A 19,750-nucleotide genomic window follows, 5' to 3' on the forward strand; every position below is an offset into this window, starting at 1 on the left:
AACATGGAACAGTGATTTCTTGGAATAATAAGAAGGGCATGTGCACTTTTACCTTTGAACGGCTGTGATTTTATACGACACACTGCGCCGTTTCCTGCAAGGTGAGTTACGCCCACTTGTTTTAGTTAATTCCTAATTTTTTTTTTTTTTTTACAATAAATCAAAATAATTCCCTGCATACAAAAAAAAAAGATTTAGGATTTTAAATTCTCGTAAATCATGTGACTGGAAAATTACGTTGTTAGATAATTGATAGATCAACTGATAAGTTCTATTATAAGTTTTCTTTCAACTTTCCATGTTTAGTCCGTCTTTGGATTCTCTTTCAAAATGATGAGGTAGGATAGTATATTTTTCTATTAGTATAGCATTAAAAGATAAACTTTATAATGTCAGAAGTCTTTTGCTTAATGTAACTTTTTCCTTGGTTCAAGTCCACAGGGATCATCCCAAACCAAATACCATCAAGGTATACGAGTAAGCTTTCGCTGAGTTAAGAGGATTTCATGGAAGTTTCTTTTGGATCTATTCTCTGGTTCCATAGTTTATTTATCCTTAGAACAATATAGACAGGTGACATTGAAGCTGTAAAAAAGGATCATCAAACTTAGACATCCACTCGTTATTGATAATATTTACCTGCAAAACAGATTATAAATAGTGGTTAGTTTTTCAGGGTATACAATTTTTCGGGAACACGCAAGAAAAACAACTCAAAAACATTTAGATATTTTTCTAAAGGCGACTAATGATAAGCTAATTGGTTTTTTTCCCAATATGCATAGATAAACACCTTGAACATTAGAAAAATCCGTACTGGGTACAATTCCTTATTAAAAAAAAAGAAAAAAAAAGATAAGCTGGATTGAAACATTTCGGAATACAAAAAATGAGATAATTTAAAATAAGAACACTAGCGTATTTATCCTTTGAAATGTACAGATATAACGGAGTGACAGAGATAAGGTCAGGAGAGAGGGAGTTAGAGACAAGAAGAAGAAGAGAGAGAGAAGTTTCCGGAAGTAAAAACCAACTGTGAGATCTCGAATTTAGCAGAGGCATTGATATATTAAATACCCCCGGAACACTGTGGCATTAGTTTGAGACTAACAAGGGATGTTTGAACTTCTGAACTATTTGATTAGATGAAGTGAGTGAATTTAAACCCGACAGATTTCTGATGGGGACTAAGTTAAATGTGCTTCACATACAAACTCATAAGTTGGGAAGGCTAGAGGTAGTCTAAGCGTGGTTAATTTATTGTATGGAGTCAAACTATTTAATGGGAAATGAATGAATTGTCCAATATGTTTCTAACTTACCAACGGTATGGGTATGGGGTATTTAATAAAATGGTGTTTTACGAGCTTATTGCCAGAGTATGAAAGACATATGTCCCTCAGTATCTAAATAAGAGTAAAAAAGGAAGAGTAAAATTATGTCACCTCGTTTTGATGAGATACTACTGTAGGATTATGTGCCAAGTTGGGCAACTGTATAGCTCAGCTCATTTCTGGAATTAGATATAACTACAGCCAAGGCCGTATCTTGGGGGGAGGGAGTTTGATCCCCCCCCCTCACTCCCGAAATTTTTTTCTGACTCGTAAAAATGTAACAAAAATGAATGTAAACAAATTTTTGATGTGAATTTAAAGTTTTTTTTAAAAATGCCTCCGAAAAATCATTTTGGAGCCCCCCCCCCTCCCCACCGAAAAAAAATCCTTAATACGACCACGACTAAAGCTAGAGTTTTATCACTTGAAAGTAAGGAGTAGTGTTAGAACTTTAAACAAAAATAAACTTTTGTGTACGCAGGGCTGTCTCCCCCTTAAATACACTCTTTGCTTTATAGTTTGACTATTGCTTTCTATCAAGTATTTTAGAATTCAATAAATATAGACAGGGGGTAATAGAAAATGCTTTTACCTTTTAACATGTTTCAAGGTCGACAGTTTACTATCTGAAGAAGATAAAACCGAAATAATTTTTTTTCATCATTGAAAAATACTTTTTATGACGCTTCTCCTGTGTTCAAACATCCATTCTTAAAACATTGAGATACAAAAGTCAAAATTTCGCACGAAGGATGGGGTTTGAGGGGTGGCAGACTCCACAGATATATAATAATTATTGTTCGTTCGAGTTTCGATATTGACCTTTACTTCCATCGACAAAAAACTTTTTAAAATAAAATTTCTATTGGTGTTTGTTTAGCAAATTAAATCTGAGGTATACTAACTATAAGCGGACCTGCTGGGTCATTCAGACCCTTGTCCTTGATAAGAAGGACCTCTCATGGACCTCGCTTTAAGTTGCGCTTTTTGGAGCATCAGTTTCCCGACCCCCCCCCCCCGTTCACAAACACACGAAAATATCTACTCCCCTAACTAATAAGACGAAATGAAAATAAAGAGAAACGGGTAGGATATTTCAAATAAGACAGTGGAAAAAATAAAACTAGTAATAATAGAATTCCTAATATTTTGGCTTCATATCCGGAAACCTTATCAACGAAAAAAAAATTAAAATAAGCTAAACAAAACACAAAGAAAAGGAAAAAAACTAAGCAAACTCACAAACGATAAAAACGCATCTTAATAATGTCCAATACGAAAATGTTCATCCTGCAATAGCACCACAACAAACACAAGAATAGGGAAAGAGGTACCATTTTGCTTGCTGCCATAGCAATTTCTACATTATTCTATAGAAGCTCTACACCTTTTCAAAGAGATTCAGAGCTCCCTCACATAATGGAATTTGAGGGTCGATAAAGTGAAATTATGTCACTATTCTAGTTTTTTTTTCTAAACCAGTATTGCCTATAACTTAATAAAGGGTTAAGGGGATTCGCAATTACGAGTGAGGATAGTACGAATTGCTTGTGAAAAACCCGGATGAATTAGTTGAAAATAAAGTTTTAACAAGAAATGTCTGAAAAGTAACGATAGAATGACATTGTGACTTGACCTAGCTTTACCTCTCCGATGTGGTCCGTATAATACACAAGTAACGTTTGAAAAGTATTGTCAATTTAAAATAGGATCTAACGTTCCCTTCGTTCCCCCATTTCAGAGGGCAGGGGAGGGTCGGAGAGGGGGAGGGGGAGTCAATTATGGATGTAAATCTAAAAAATACTCAGAATCGAAAATAAATGAGATCTGCCTCAAGGGGAAAGCTCAGAGGCCCTTCGTTCCCCCATTTCTGAGGGCAGGGGAGGGGGAGGGGGAGACAATTTCAGAGGGACAACAACAAATACTCAGAATCGAAAAAAAAAACGAGATATGCAGCAAGGTGAAGGCTCAGAGGCCCGTCAGTCCCTCTTTTCTGAGGGTAGGGGAGGGGGAGATCTGCCTCAAGGGGAAGGCTCAGAGGCCCTTTGTTCCTCCATTTCTGAGGGGCATGAGAGGGCGGGCGTCAATTTTGGAGGGAAAACCAAAAATACTCAGAATCGAAAATAAACGGGAATCTGCCTCAAGGGGACGGCTCAGAGGCCCTTCGTTCCCCTTTTTCGGCGAGCAGGGGCGGGGGGGAGGTCAAGTTGGGAGGGAAAACCAAAAATACTCAGAATCAAAAATAAATGAGATCTGCCCCAAGGGGAAGGCTCAGAGGCCCATTTGTTCCCGCATTTCTGAGAGCAGGGGAGGGGGAGGGGGGAGTAAATTTTGGAGGGAAAACCAAAAATACTCAGAATAGAAAAGAAATGAGATCTGCCTCATGGGGACGGCTCAGTGGCCCTTGGTGCCCCCATTTCGGCTTGCAGGGGAGGGGGGGGGGGAGTCAATTTGGTGGGGAAAACCAAAAATACTCAGAAACGAAAAAAAATTAGATCTGCCCCAAGGGGTAGGCTCAGAGGCCCATTCGTTCCCCCATTTCTGAGAGCAGGGGAGGGGAGGGAGGAGTCAATTTTGGAGGGAAAACCAAAAAATACTCAGAATTGAAAATAAATGAGATCTGCCTCAAGGGGAAGGCTCAGAGGCTCTTCGTTCCCCCATTTCTGAAGGCATGGGAGGGGGAAGGGGAGTCAATTTTGGAGGGAAAACCAAAAATACTCAGAATCGAAAATAAATGAGATCTGCCCCAAGGGGAAGGCTCAGAGGCCCTTAGTTCCCCCCTTTTCTGAGGGCAGGGGTGGGGGAGGGGGGAGTCAATTTTGGAGGGAAAACCAAAAATACTCAGAATCGAAAATAAATGAGATGTAAGAAATGTCCTTCTAATTTTAGAATTAATATCAAGTTGCTATGAATTTGGTCGAATCCGGCTTAAGCCAATGTTCTTTCAGAGTATATTTATGATGAACTAATTTTGTAACACTTTCTCTTTTTAAGACAGTTTCCTTATTTTGCAATACACGCTTTCTGAGAAGGTTTGAATTTAGATACGTTTGATGACAGAACATATCCTTTTATATAGCATGAGACTGACCATAGAAGGCAGTTGGGTTTTTGGCTTTGCGCAAGCTTTTCGTATGCATGTAGAATGTAAGTCTAATATGTTCCTTGCTCTTTCTTAATTTTATTATGTTAAAATCTTAGTAAATGGATATATATGTATACATATATATCCCATTCTTTAATATTATTATTAAGTTCCTGTAAGCAGGAACATATTAGTCTTAATATGCTAATTATTATGCTTGCTTTCCTTAAATAATAATAAAAACCTTACTTCAAGCACTTATAGAACAAGAATTGATCTTCGATTATGAATCATAATTATTGAACATTGAGTTTATATGAAATAACTATTAATTATAAAGTTCTCTTCTTTAATAATAAAATCTTAGTTTTTCTTATACCTGTGTTGTCTTGTATATTTTATTACGATGATCAGGATTTTGTCAAGATATCTCTCACTTGGTACATTTCGTCTATTGAGGCTTATTTAGGGGTACTCGGATCTCTTGGCTGAGTTTGGGCAGGTATTCATCACCATGAGAAGACCCCTCCCCCTCCTACAAAATGGTGGCAGCGAAAACGCGATGCGATTCTATTGCATTAAAAGCGCCTCTTTTTAACGCTACGCTTAATTTTGAGAGAGCAGAATCTTGATTATAAATCCTTTTTGTAGATTTTTTAATACTTAAATTACCATAATTAATTGAATCCCTTTAATTTTTCTCCGTCTTCACTGCGTGCCTGTACGCTTATGCTTTTTTTTAGATTTATAAAACTAAGACTAACCGCAATAATAAAAACTGTCAAATAATATTTGGATATTGCTCAATTTGGTACCCTCATAAAGGAATTGTTGGTTGGTCGAGTATAGATAGTTGCCTTTTCCTCGGTTCCAGTTCACTCAAACAGGATTAATTGGTTGCTTAAGTTTGGTAAGCTGTAATTAATTTCTCCCTAAGTAATGTCCCTATCTCGGGAAAGTGATAAACCGGAAGCTTCAGCCCTTGGGCAAGCTTCTAATCTAAATACAGGAGCTACGCCAGCTCCAGTATTCCAACATGTAGCTTATAGTATTATCCATTGTCCATTATAAAAAGAAGTTCATTAAACCTCTGCTTTTCTTAATAAAATTTCACCGACCGAAAACATTTAACATATTATGCAAGTTACACATGAAAATAATGAGCCGGTGGTAGGATTTTTTTTTTATGCGTATTAATGCAGAATTTGAGACCTACTCTTCTTTAGTTAAAAATGTCCCGGGGAGGGCATGCCTCCTTTCAGTTATTGATTTATTTAAATAAGAGGCCTTTGAACAAAAATTACCTGAGAGTATAAGAATATTTATTCGCAAAAAAAAAAGGATTGCGCATATATTACACAAATATTTCAAAATGATAGATTGTAAAATAATACTTAGTCTTTTCGGGGATTTTTGGTAGTTGACAATTGCTTTTCGCCGTACTCCTAAATTTCAAAAAGATGGAAGGACTAGACAGTCCCTTTCACTTTAGTGAAAGGAAGTTAGAATTTTGAACCAAGGCTAAGGATTAAGCAGGTTTAGTGATGGATTAGCAGATAGGTATGTATTAGTGATTTTAAAAAGTATAGATTGTAAGCTAGTTAATAAAGAAAATATCTCAATAATTGAGGACAATAATTTAATTATTGTTCAAAAACCAGAATATGAAGAATTTCTTACTACGTTTAACTTTAAAATTAAAAAAATAATTGTTTTCCGAGAGCTAGTTCAATTGCTCTTAAATAGTGACAATTGCTTTTCTAAAGAAGCGTATGACCGATGTAAAAATAATTTAACGGGTTTTAAGCCTTGATGCACCACTTGAAACATAATTTAAATTACCTAAGCAGTTTAGAATCCCTCATTAAATGGCTTTGTGCTAAAAGAACATTTATATGCTGAAATCCAATATAGTAGAGTAAAGGGCATATCCTTTCCCTTCTCCTCTTTTCCTTATAAGGAAACATTCTGTCAGTAAAAATGAGGCTCTTAATAGAGAAAATACTCGATTTCTAATTAATTTACGTAAAATTAATAATAACCTGAAATAAAGCATTCCTAATACCTTGAAATTCTTAAATTTTAAAAATTTGTCTAAAGTACTGTTATATAGTGACTTTGACCTGCGCAGTTTTTTTTTTTCAAATTTCCATTGATGAAAGGTACCAAAAATTCTTTTTGTTTTTATCACCTTTTAACTGGCCGCAGCCATTGATACACAAGAATACCACAAGGAAGTGTATTTGGGCCAAAAGCTTTCGCTAGCTTCATGGATAAATTATTTCTAGAAAGTTACCGTTCCTTCATTTTCATTTTTTTAATGATATATTTACTAAATAAAACCTAACCTAATGAGCGTTTATTTCATGTCAAGATATTTTTCAGGCGTTTAAAAACTCACAACAATTAGTTATTAGCTTCTAAATCATAAGTTTTAAAGAACATATTCCTGTATTAAGATATTTCATGTCGCCTGACAAAATTAGACCTCAAGTATCCAAATTGGATGCTATAGAAGAATAGACGGGCCTGAAAATATTCCTATTTTTAAATTATTTGTTGACTCCTCTGAAAATGGAGCCGGGGCTGTTCTTTGTCATGAAAAGGATGACGGAAGAATGGGAGTCGTTTTTTTTTCTTTTTAGTAGAGTTTTCTCTAAACCATTTTCCAAGCAGTCTTCTATCGTTAGGAAGCCATACGGCTTATATAAAACTCTGAAGAGCTCTCAGATTCAGTATTATTTGGAGAAGATTGTGTAATATTTATGCGGATGTTAAAAATTTAGATATTTATGTAAAGATCGGGATCTCTCTAGAAAGATGTACCCGATGTCATTACTTATTATGGATAATCCTTTATTTACGCATGAAACATATTCCTGAGATTAAGATGATACTTAATATTTTATGAAGGCTAAGTCGAGAGATTATAGACGGCAGTCAGACCTTATATCCGGTTCTTAACGAACTAGAAATTTTAGCAGCGGGCATTTTTTTTATTAGTAATCCTAATGTAGATTACTTAGGTCTGCAATCTGAGGAATTAAACCACGGACAATTACGGGATCCCGAGACGAGACTTAATATTGATTTATTGAAAGAGCTAAATGTGTTAAAAGACAACCGTGCTCAAAAGAGGAGCTCTATAGATGATAAGCCCGCTAGGTTATAAGAGGATACTGACCCCCCATACCTGGTGTGAACCAGGGAACCTGAAGGATTGGCCAATCCGCGGTGTGAATAGTGTATACAGAATTTTTAATTTTGATGATAGGTATATTGAAAAAAAAAGAATATGATATTTGAGAAAGTCTCTTCGTGGTTCGTTAATATTATTAAAGTGTTATTAAAAAAAAGATTGATGGCATTCTGTATAGAATACAGTATGCTCCGAATAAACATTCTAGGCTAAACCAAAAAGTGCTCTCTTAACCATCTATTTTGATAAGTTTGCCTACAGTGATGATTCCAGGCAACTAAAAATTATTTCATGATTATTTATTGTTCAGTAGCGAAACCAGCTACTAGAAAACGTTGTGAAAACTCGACAGTTTTGTGTTTTTTAAAATAAGGACTTCGTTATTAAGGAATTTGTTGTTAATTTTGAATTGTGTACCGCGCAAATAATAAACAGAAAAAAAAATATGCATATAAATATATAAATTTATTTAAACATCTGAGAAAAAAAGTAAATGACTAAATTGCATTTTGTTTGGGAATTGACGGATAAGTTAATTTAGTTAATTATGCTATTGTAGCAAAAGGATTCCAATATTATTAGGAAACCACAAATACATAAGACGAGAAGTTTGATTCCAAATTAAGAGTGAACTGGTCAACTGAGTATGGTCACTGAATAAAAATATAAAATTGCAATTCATTAGAATTGATCTTTTCTTGCTTTCTTCTCTTGCCCTTAGCCCAACGGAATAGATGTAGCTAGTACTTAACTTAGAAAGACGGTGACGGATTTAGTTGTGATAGGTGGTTTTGGTTATGTTTTAGCTTGATGTTTGGGTTATGTGTGATTCTTCCCTAGTTACTGAGTTTCTATTAACTTTTAAGCACCAATTAATATAACAATGTATGTAATAATAGAACCCTTTATTTATAACAAAAATTATAGTCTTTCGTTGTCCTTATTACGTTAACTTGGCGTGAAGAAAAGAAAAGTGAATCGTGTTGTAAAAAGTTTCTGTGTTACTTAATGACAAGATAATGCACGATAACAGATGTGAGGAAAATAGACCCATAACCGTAAATAATAAAAGAGTATTAAATCATTAAAGGTTAGCGAACAGAAGCTACCTTGTGCTGATAATCTTCTGTCTATTAATGGTCTTGCAATTTCTTGGTCACTTACTCATTCAATAGCATTGCAGCCTAAAGTTCAATTGATTTTCTATTGCTGTATACCAATTATGTATTTAATTCTGTGTTTCTCTGTTTCTTGTCTCGTGATTTATCCGTGTAAAGGCCAGCGCCATTGAGTGGGAAGACCATAATAGTTTTCTATAGTTATTTGAAGATATCAGCATAATAATATCTTTAAAAACATTTACGCAAGCTTATATTACAAGGTCGGATTTGTAAGAAATGTCCTTCTAATTTTAAAATTTAATATCAAGTTGCTATGAATTTGGTCGAATCCGGCTTAAGCCAATGTTCTTTCAGAGTATATTTCTGATGAACTAATTTTGTAACCCTTTCTCTTTTTAAGACAGTTTCCTTATTTTGCAAGACACGCTTTCTTAGAAGGTTTGAATTTAGATACGTTTGTTGACAGAACATATCCTTTTATATAGCATGAGACTGACCATAGAAGTCAGGTGGGTTTTTGGCTTTGCTCAAGCTTTTCGTATGCATGTAGAATGTAAGTCTAATATGTTCCTTGCTCTTTCTTAATCTTATTATGATAAAATCTTAGTAAATGGATATATATATACATATATATATCCTACTCTTTGATATTATTATTAAGTTCCTGTAAGCAGGAACATATTAGTCTTAATATGCTAATTATTATGCTTGCTTTCCTTAAATAATAATAAAAACCTTACTTCATGCAATTATAGAAGAAGAAATGATCTTCGATTATGAATAATAATCATTGAAAATTGAGTTTATATGAAATAACTATTAATTAAAAGGTTCTCTTCTTTAATAATAAAATCTTAGTTTTTCTTATACCTGTGTTGTCTTGTATATTTTATTACGATAATCAGGATTTTGTAAATATATCTCTCACTTGGTTCATTTCGTCTATTGTTGCTTTTTTAGGGGTACTTGGGTATATGGGATTTTTTTGGACATGGTTTACTCACCATGCGAAGACCCCCCCCCCCCTTACAGAGATCTGCCGCAAGGGGAAGGCTCAGAGGCCCTTCGTTCCCCCATTTCTGAGGGCAGGAGAGGGGGAGGGGGAGTCAATTTTGGAGGGAAAACCAAAAATACTCAGAATCGAAAATAAAGCATGATCTGGAACGATTTTCAAAATCAAATTTAATTTTCATTGAATACTTTTCATTTAAACTTAAAATACGCTAAAAGATGGTTCCCGTGAAACTATTGCAGTTTCTATAAGAATGAACGATTTTCAAAATCAAATTTAATTTTCATTGAATACTTTTCATTTAAACTTAAAATACACTAAAAGATGATTCCCGTGAAACTATTGCAGTTTATATAAAAATGAATGAATTTCAAAATCAAATTTAATTTTCATTGAATACTTTTCATTTAAACTTAAAATACGCTAAAAGATGACCCTCATGAAACTTTTGCAGTTTCTCTAAGAATGAACGAATTTCAAAATCAATTTAATTTTCATAGTGCTGTACTGTGGTACGAATTGCTTGTGAAAAAAAACCAAATGAATTAGTTGAAAATAAAGTTTTAACAAGAAACGTCTGAAAAGTATTTTTTTTTGGGGGGATGGGGGGGGGGGGTGGGGGCGATGACAGATTGTTTTAGTTAAATGGAGTCGAGTCGCACGAGGGATTCAGTAGCACGAGGGTTCAGTTGTATGGGGTTTCGGTTATACAGGGGTTCAGTTACATGGGGGGAGTCAGTTGCACGGGGGTTTAGTTAAATGAGGCTTGAGTTGCGTGGGAGTTGAGTTGCACGAGGGTTCAGTTGCATGGGGGTTCAGTTACATGCGGATCCAGTTACATGGGGATTAGTTAAATGCGGTTGAGGGTCAATTTTGGAGGGAAAACCAAAAATACTCAGAATCGAAAATAAACGGGATCTGCCTCAAGGGGAAGGCTCAAAAACCCTTCGTTCCTCCATTTATGAGGGGCAGGAGAGGTGGGGGGTCAATTTTGGAGGGAAAACCAAAAACACTCAGAATCGAAAATAAATTAGATCTGCCTCAAGGGGAAGGCTCAGAGGCCCTTCGTTCCCCCATTTCTGAGGGCAGGGGAGGGGAGGTCAATTTTGGAGGGAAAACCAAAAATACTCAGAATCGAAAATAAATGAGATCTGTATCAAGGGGAAGGCTCAGAGGCCCTTCGTTCCCACATTTCTGAGGGCAGGGGAGGGGGAGGGGGAGTCAATTTCAGAGAGAAAACCAAAAATACTCAGAATCGAAAATAAACGGGATCTGTCTCATGGGCAAGGCTCAGAGGTCCTTCGTTCCTCCATTTCTGAGGGGCAGGAGAGGGAAGGGCAAACCTAGTTTTTTAGATTTTCGTGGGTGTTAGGTTCCTGGGATTTATTATTTGAGAAGTTAACTTTAGTATTTCATAGTTTGACTTGCCTGAAATCATGAATTAGAATATTTAATTGGCTGTTTGGGGATTTTCAGACCTAGGTTTTTTAGATTTTCGTGTGTGTTACACTCCTGGGGTTTATTATTTGAGAAGTTAACTTTAGTATTTTGTGGTTTTACGTGCCTGAAATCATGAATTAGAATATTTAATTAGCTGTTTGGGTTTTCAAACATAGTTTTTTAGATTTTCATGGGTGTTAGGTTCCTGGGATTTATTATCTGAGAAGTTAACTTTAGTATTTCATGGTTTGTCTTGCCTGAAATCATGAATTAGAATATTTAATTGGCTGTTTGGGGATTTTCAGACCTATGTTTTTTAGTTTTTCGTGGGTGTTTGTCTCCTGGAGTTTATTATTTGAGAAGTTAAATCTATTATTTGGTGGTTTTACGTGCCTGAAATCATGAATTAGAATAGTTAATTAGCTGTTTGGGTTTTCAGACCTAGTTTTTTAGATTCTCGTGGGTGTTAGGTTCCTGGGATTTATTATTTGAGAAGTTAACTTTAGTATTTCATGGTTTGACTTGCCTGAAATCATGAATTAGAAAATTTAATTGGCTGTTTAGGGATTTTCAGACGTAGGTTTTTAGGTTTTCGTGGGTGTTTGTTTCCTGGAGTTTATTATTTGAGAAGTTAACTTTAGTATTTTGTGGTTTTACGTGCCTGAAATCATGAATTAGAATAGTTAATTAGCTGTTTGGGTTTTCAGACCGGGGATTCCCCACTGGTTCCTACACATTGCAAAAAAGTGAGCAGTACGAAAACTCCACGTTTTGAACCAGACAGGTTTTTTAGACAACACCCAGACTGGTTTTTTAGACAACATCCATTTTTTGGGACCAATCAGAGAAAGTGAAGGTTGCTCAATGTACGATAACTTGATTGGTGATTGGTTACACACCGCGACGGCGCATACATAGTGAGAGAGACATGCAAAGTCGACATGGATTTATTTCATTTTTTAAGGTTAATTTAGACGAGGTTACGTGCGTGCACGTAACCTCGTATAAATTAACCTTAAAAAAATGAAATAAAGCTATGTCGACTTTGCATGTCTCTCTCACTATGTATGCGCCGTCGCGGTGTGTAACCAATCACCAATCAACGTATCGTATATTGAGCAACCTTCGCTGTCTCTGATTGGTCCCAAAAAATGGAAGTTGTCTAAAAAACCAGTCTGGGTGTTGTCTAAGAAACCAGTCTGGTTGAAAACGTGGAGTTTTCGTACTGTTCACTTTTTTACAATGTGTAGGAACTCGTAGGGAATCCCCGCTCGTTTGGAAAGGTACCAAGGAAAGGCAAGCAAATAGCATGTAGTTTCAAAACATGTTTAATCACATGTAGAGGTAATAGCATGTAGTTTCAAAACGTGTTTAATCACGTGTAGAGGTCCCATAGAATGAAATTTCTGTATTGTGCATGCAAACGGCGAATTCAAGAATGAGTTTTTTACTTACTTAGAATTTTGTCATACTTTCTTGAATAAAATGTCTCTTTTTGCATCCAAGAGGTGAAATCAATAAAGAGTTTGTTACTTACTTTCCTTTTTTTATAATTTCTTGAATAAAAATATTCGTATTGTGTGTCCAAGAGAGGACTTCAAGAAAGAGATTGTTACTTACTTAGAATTTTCTCATAATTTCTTGAATAAAATTTCCGTATCGTATTCTGTGTCCAAGAGAGGACTTCAAGAAAGAGATTGCTACTTACTTAGAATTTTCTCATAATTTCTTGAATAAAATTTCTGTATTGGGTATCCAAGAGGTGTATTCAAGAAAGAGTTTGTTACATACTTACAATTTTTTTTATAATTTCTTGAATGAAATATCTGTATTGTGCATCCAGGAGGAGAATTCAAGAAACAGTTTGCTACTTACTTACAATTTTTTCATAATTTCTTGAGTGAAATTGCTGTATTGTCTGCCCAGAAAGCGAGTTCAAGAAAGAGTTTGTTTGCAATGTTTTTCATAGTTTCGTGAATTAAATATCTGTATTGTGCAACCCAATGGCGAATTCAAGAAAGGGTTTGTTACTTATTTAGTATTTTGTCATAATTTCTTGAATGAAATGACTTTTGTTTATCCAAGAGGCGAATTCAAGAAAGAATTTGTTACTTACTTATTTTCAAATTTTTCATAATTTCTTAAATGAAGTTTCTGCGTTTTGTATCCATGAGGTGACTTCAGGAAAGAGTTTGTTACTTGCTTACAATTTTTTCATAATTCATTGAATGAAATTTCCGTATTGTATATCCAAGAGGTGAAAACAATAAAGAGTTTGTTACTTACTTGCGATTTTTTCATAATTTCTTGAATAAAGTATCTGTACTGTATATCCAAGAGGTGAAATCAATAAAGAGTTTGTTACTTACTTACAAATATTTTCATAATTTCTTGAACGAAATTTCCGTATTGTGTATCCAAGAGTTGATTTCAAGAAAGAAATTTTTACTTACTGAGAATTTTTTCATAATTTCTTGAATTAAATTTCTACATCGTGTATCTAAGTCGTGTAAACAATAAAGAGTTTGTTACTTACTTAGAATTTTGTCATAATTTCTTGAACGAAATGTCTTTGTTTATCCAACAGGGGAATTCAAGAAAGAATTTGCTACTTACTTACAATTTTTTCATAATTTCTTTAATGAAATTTCTGTATTGTGTATCCAAGAGGTGACTTCAAGAAATAATTTGTTACTTACTTACTTACAATTTTTTCATAGTTTCTTAAATGAAGTTTCTGCATTGTGTATCCAAGAGGTGACTTCAGGAAAGAGTTTGTTACTTGTTTACAATAGAACTATTCTAAATAATAAAGACGGGTTAAGCTTAAATATATTTATTGCTTAAACTTATTAACATATTTTTTTTTATAAAAAAAAAAAAAAAAAAAACAACAACAAATGTTTACATAAAAATAGTACTTAGAGTTCACTCTTAAACATCCACAAACGATGGTCTCATGATATAGAATAGTTTTTACCATGTCTTATGGATTTATCACGATCGGGTATGTTCTTAGGTATCCATTGTGCAAAGAACCTAACCTCGTTTTCAGGACGGTGATAACCCCCTTCAAATTTAGGACACTTAAACTCTTCTAGATTGAAAAGTGGAATCCTAGGGTCACACTTTTGAATTAAAACTTTATCTGTAGGTACATTGCCCTTTACGTAGAGCGCTTCAACCCCGAAAAAGCTGCAAATTTCACTGAGTTCCTCCTGAACATTTCTCAGTTCCTGACCAGCATTATTAAGTGGTGTAATCACTCTATCGTAGAATCTCAGTCTTTTTATATGACGTAAAGTAGTACTACACAAGTTTTTATCATACTCAAACATATTTTAGTTCATTATCTAATGATAACAGTCAATTTCTTCGAGTTCCATACACAATAATAAAAATGCACATTCAAATATAACACCACAAGATGATTTTTTCAAACTGATAAATTCTGTGTCATACAGTCCTATCATCTTGGAAGTTATTAATGTAGTTGTTAAGTAGAAAAATACTTCATCAAACTTGTATATCTTTGCTCAAGGTTGAATGGAGTTATGGCTAGGGGGATGAGTCCTAAAACCATCTGAATTCATTGCGGGGAGGAGTCATAAAACCCTTGGAAGTCATTGCGGGGAGGAATCATTGAACTCTCGGTAACTGATAAATTCTGTGTCATACAGTCCTATCATCTTGGAAGTTATTAATGTAGTTGTTAAGTAGAAAAATACTTCATCAAACTTTTATATCTTCGCTCAAGGTTGAATGGAGTTATGGCTAGGGGGATGAGTCCTAAAACCATCTGAATTCCTTGTGGGGAGGAGTCATAAAACCCTTGGAAGTCCTTGCGGGGAGGAGTCATTGAACTCTCGGTATGTATTGCATGTAAATGAAGTCTGGAAATTACAAATTTTTTTATAATATCTGTATTGTGTATCCATGAGTTGAATTCAAAAAAGAGTTTGCTACTTATGATACTTTGATTTTGTCAATGCTATCTCAAGTATCCGTCAATAGATGTTGATAGAGAATTTATTCATTCTTATACTTAGATTTTCTCTATGTCAGAGTACAGCATTATAACTAGTCTAAGACATCCACTCTGTCATCGCCCCCACCCCCCCAAAAAAATACTTTTCAGAAATTTCTTGTTAAAACTTTATTTTCAACTAATTCATCCGGGTTTTCGAAAGCAACCTAGGTCTGAAAATCCCCAAACAGCCAATTAAATATTATAATTCATGATTTCAGGCAAGTCAAACCATGAAATACTAAAGTTAAGTTCACAAATAATAAATACCCAGGAACCTAACACCCATGAAAATCTAAAAAAAACTAGGTCTGAAAACCCAAATAGCTAATTAACTATTCTAATTCATGATTTCAGGCACGTAAAACCACAAAATACTAAAGTTAACTTCTCAAATAATAAACTCCAGGAAACAAACACCCACGAAAACCTAAAAAACCTAGGTCTGAAAATCCCTAAACAGCCAATTAAATATTCTAATTCATGATTTCAGGCAAGTCAAACCATGAAATACTAAAGTTAACTTCTCAAATAATAAATCCCAGGAACCTAACACCCACGAAAATCTAAAAAACTAGGTCTGAAAACCCAAACAGCTAATTAACTATTCTAATTCATGATTTCAGGCACATAAAACCACAAAATACTAAAGTTAACTTCTCAAATAATAAACTCCAGGAAACAAACACCCACGAAAACCTAAAAAACCTAGGTCTGAAAATCCCCAAACAGCTAATTAAATATTCTAATTCATGATTTCAGGCAAGTCAAACAATGAAATACTAAAGTTAACTTCTCAAATAATAAATCCCAGGAACCTAACATCCAAGAAAATCTAAAAAACTATGTCGGAAAACCCAAACAGCTAATTAAATATTCTAATTCATGATTTCAGGCACGTAAAACCACAAAATACTAAAGTCAACTTCTCAAATAATAAACCCCAGGAGTCAAACACACACGAAAATCTAAAAAACCTAGGTCTGAAAATCCCCAGACAGCCAATTAAATATTCTAATTCATGATTTCAGGCAAGTCAAACTATGAAATACTAAAGTTAACTTCTCAAATAATAAATCCCAGGAACCTAACACCCACGAAAATCTAAAAAAAAACTAGGTTTGCCCTTCCCTCTCCTGCCCCTCTGAAATGGAGGAACGAAGGACCTCTGAGCCTTGCCCATGAGACAGATCCCGGTTATTTTCGATTCTGAGTCTTTTTGGTTTTCCCTCTGAAATTTACTCCCCCTCCCCCTCCCCGGCCCGCAGAAATTTGGGAACGCAGGGCCTCTGAGCCTGCCCCGTGATGCAGATCTCATTTATTTTAGATTGTGAGTATTTTTGGTTTTCCCTCGAAAATTGACCTCCCCCCTCCCCTGCCCTCAGAAATGGGGGAACGAAGGGCCTCTGAGCCTGCCCCTTGAGGCAGATCTCATTTATTGTCGATTCTGAGTATTTTTGGTTGTCCCTCCAAAATTGACCCCCAACCTCTCCGGCCCCTCAGAAATGGTGGAACGAAGGGTTTTTGAGCCTTCCCCTTGAGGCAGACCCCGTTTATTTTCGATTCTGAGTATTTTTGGTTTTCCCTCCAAAATTGACCCTCAACCGCATTTAACTAATCCCCATGTAACTGGATCCGCATGTAACTGAACCCCCATGCAACTGAACCCTCGTGCATCTCAACTCCCACGCAACTCAAGCCTCATTTAACTAAACCCCCGTGCAACTGACTCCCCCCATGGAACTGCACCCCTGTATACCCGAAACCCCATACAACTGAACCCTCGTGCAACTGACCCCTCGTGCGACTCGACTCCATTTAACTAAAACAATCTGTCATCGCCCCCACCCCCCACAAAAAATACATTTCAGACGTTTCTTGTTAAAACTTTATTTTCAACCAATTCATTTGGTTTTTTTCACAAGCAATTCGTACCACAGTACAGCACTATGAAAATTAAATTGATTTTGAAATTCGTTCATTCTTATAGAAACTGCAAAAGTTTCATGGAGGTCATCTTTTAGCGTATATTAAGTTTAAATGAAAAGTATTCAATGAAAATTAAATTTGATTTTGAAAATCCTTCATTTTTATAGAAACTGCAATAGTTTCACGGGAATCATCTTTTAGCGTATTTTAAGTTTAAATGAAAAGTGTTCAATGAAAATTAAGTTTTATTTTGAAAATCGTTCATTTTTGTATAAACTGCAATAGTTTCACAAGAACCATCTTTTAGCGTATTTTAAGTTTAAATGAAAAGTATTCAATGAAAATTAAATTTGATTTTGAAAATCGTTCCAGATCATGCTTTATTTTCGATTCTGAGTATTTTTGGTTTTCCCTCCAAAATTGACTCCCCCTCCCCCTCCCCTGGCCTCTGAAATGGGGGAAAGAGGGGCCTCTGAGCCTTTCTCGTCAGGCAGATCCCGTTTATTTTATATTCTGAGTATTTTTGGTTTTCCCTCCAAAATTGACTCCCCCCTCACCCTCCCCTGCCCTCAGAAATGGGGGGAACGAAGGGCCTCTGAGCCTTCCCCTTGATGCAGATCGAATTTATTTTCGATTCTGCGTATTTTTTGTTTTCCCTCCAAAATTGACTCCCCCCTCACCCGCTCCAGCCCGCAGAATTGGCGGAACGAAGGGCCTCTGAGCCTTCCCCTTGAGGCAGATCTCATTTATTTTCAATTCTGAGTATTTTTTGGTTTTCCCTCCAAAATTGATTCCCCCCTCCCCTCCCCGGCGCTCAGAAATGGGGGAACGAATGGGCCTCTGAGCCTTTCCCTTGGGGCAGATCTCATTTATTTTCGATTCTGAGTATTTTTGGTTTTCGCTCCAAAATTGACTCCCCCTCCCCCTCCCCTGCCCTCAGAAATGGTTGAACGAAGGGCCTCTGAGCCTTCCCCTTGAGGCAGATCTCAGTTATTTTCAATTCTGAGTATTTTTGGTTTTCCCTACAAAATTGACTCCCCCCTCTCCTTACCCGGCTCGCAGACCAGGGGGACCGTCAGGGCCGCGGAGCCTTCCCCTTTGGGCAGATCTCATTTATTTTCGATTCTGAGTATTTTTGGTTTTCCCTCCAAAATTGACCTCCCCCTGTAAAGTTTCTTTGTTCACTTCTCTGTGAATTGTCTATTTCTCTGTACAGTGAGACTTCTTCTCTTTAGGGCCTTATGGTAGCGTTGGCCTATTATCTGGGTTCTACCGGTGGAGGATGCCTAGAACCTCTAACCATCACATAGTCTGTGTTTAGAGTATAAAACGTTTATTTATACATATAATACAGTGAAGGTACATATGGCTAGGACAGATACAGAATTCGAACTGACTCAAATAATCTAAATTGGTAACTTATATTCAGATACACATCTGGCCATTTGACAGAACTGTTCCACCTATATCTGTCAACTTCCAGGAATTACAGAAAATATTCAGAATTAATTTAGTTATCAAGGAAATGGGATTTTAACTAGGAAATGAACCTTTTGACATATACTTAGAATTTTAATTATTGTTTTTCACAAATAAAACCCTACTTCCAAAGTTTATAGATTTTCTCCGGGGTTTCCAAAATCTTTTTTTTTCCAAAAAAAAACGATTTTATATCCTAAAACAAAGGTACAATTAACAAAAACATAAAATAAAATAATGACACTAAAACTGAATCAACAAGTCACAAGATATTATATTTTTCCAATTGGCACTTTCATTTCACTTTATATTGTCCTGCTGAGTTCGCATAAAAGTCGCATAGCTACACCTAATAGGAAAATTTGCACATCGTCAGAATATCTTTTAAAAGAACTTAAATTTGAACAGAACACTTAAACAAAAATGATAATCTTCAACAGAAACACAATGAGATTTTCCTTTACTTTCCTTTTACCTAAAGCTTTAATTCTTTCTTTTCCAAATTATTCGGTTCTTTTACTACTTATAAGATATCAAAAAGGAAGTAGATACATCATTTGAGAAATGTTGGTAACATATCTTTCGCTTGTCATTTTTATCTTTCTATTTTTCCTATTTCAAAGAAATCATTTCTCCTGTCCAGTTAATCAGCATAAAAACTAGCTACATCCTCATTTTGACATCAATTCCCAACACCGTTTATACTACAATAACATACTAATCTCTATAATCATCTTACTCTACTTATCTCAATAATTGTTTCAATTCTCTCTATAATAAGCTATCCTCAAACTAAGTCCCCTTCTCGAAATACTGGTTGTTCTACAGCATTTTTATTATATTGTAACCTTTGAGATTTTCTCTGTTTTCCTATCATGAGCTAGTTTTATTGCCGAATCTACTAGGACACTTGGCAAGACTATTTTAGCTGTGTTAGGGATCCCTTTGTCCTTGCCAACGCCTCCTAGCGGATAACAATAAAGAATACCTTCCTTCAGAAACAGGCCGTCAAAAATTTTCAGCAGCCAAGACACAAAATTTTTATCTGTCACTCCCCCTGGCACGGAACTCTTTTCCGCCCTGTCGACTCCTGGCACGGAACTCTTTTCCGCCCTGTCGACTAT

At 35.5% G+C, this 19,750-nt stretch overlaps 1 protein-coding gene across 1 annotated transcript in view; it reads left to right on the forward strand.

The window, feature by feature from the left end:
• The first annotated feature begins 315 nt into the window (after positions 1–315).
• Positions 316–19,750, forward strand: part of LOC148951192 (membrane metallo-endopeptidase-like 1) — a 130,355-nt gene continuing 110,920 nt past the window's right edge. The window contains exon 1 of the mRNA XM_089091022.1: positions 316–338. Coding sequence (XP_088947148.1) covers positions 331–338 — 8 coding nt within the window. The 5' untranslated portion in view covers positions 316–330. The remainder of the gene's footprint in view (positions 339–19,750) is intronic.

Source organism: Artemia sp. Qi Xiang Cuo, chromosome 6 (assembly GCF_049724085.1).
Source record: "Artemia sp. Qi Xiang Cuo chromosome 6, ASM4972408v1, whole genome shotgun sequence".
Lineage (NCBI taxonomy): Eukaryota > Metazoa > Arthropoda > Branchiopoda > Anostraca > Artemiidae > Artemia > Artemia sp. Qi Xiang Cuo.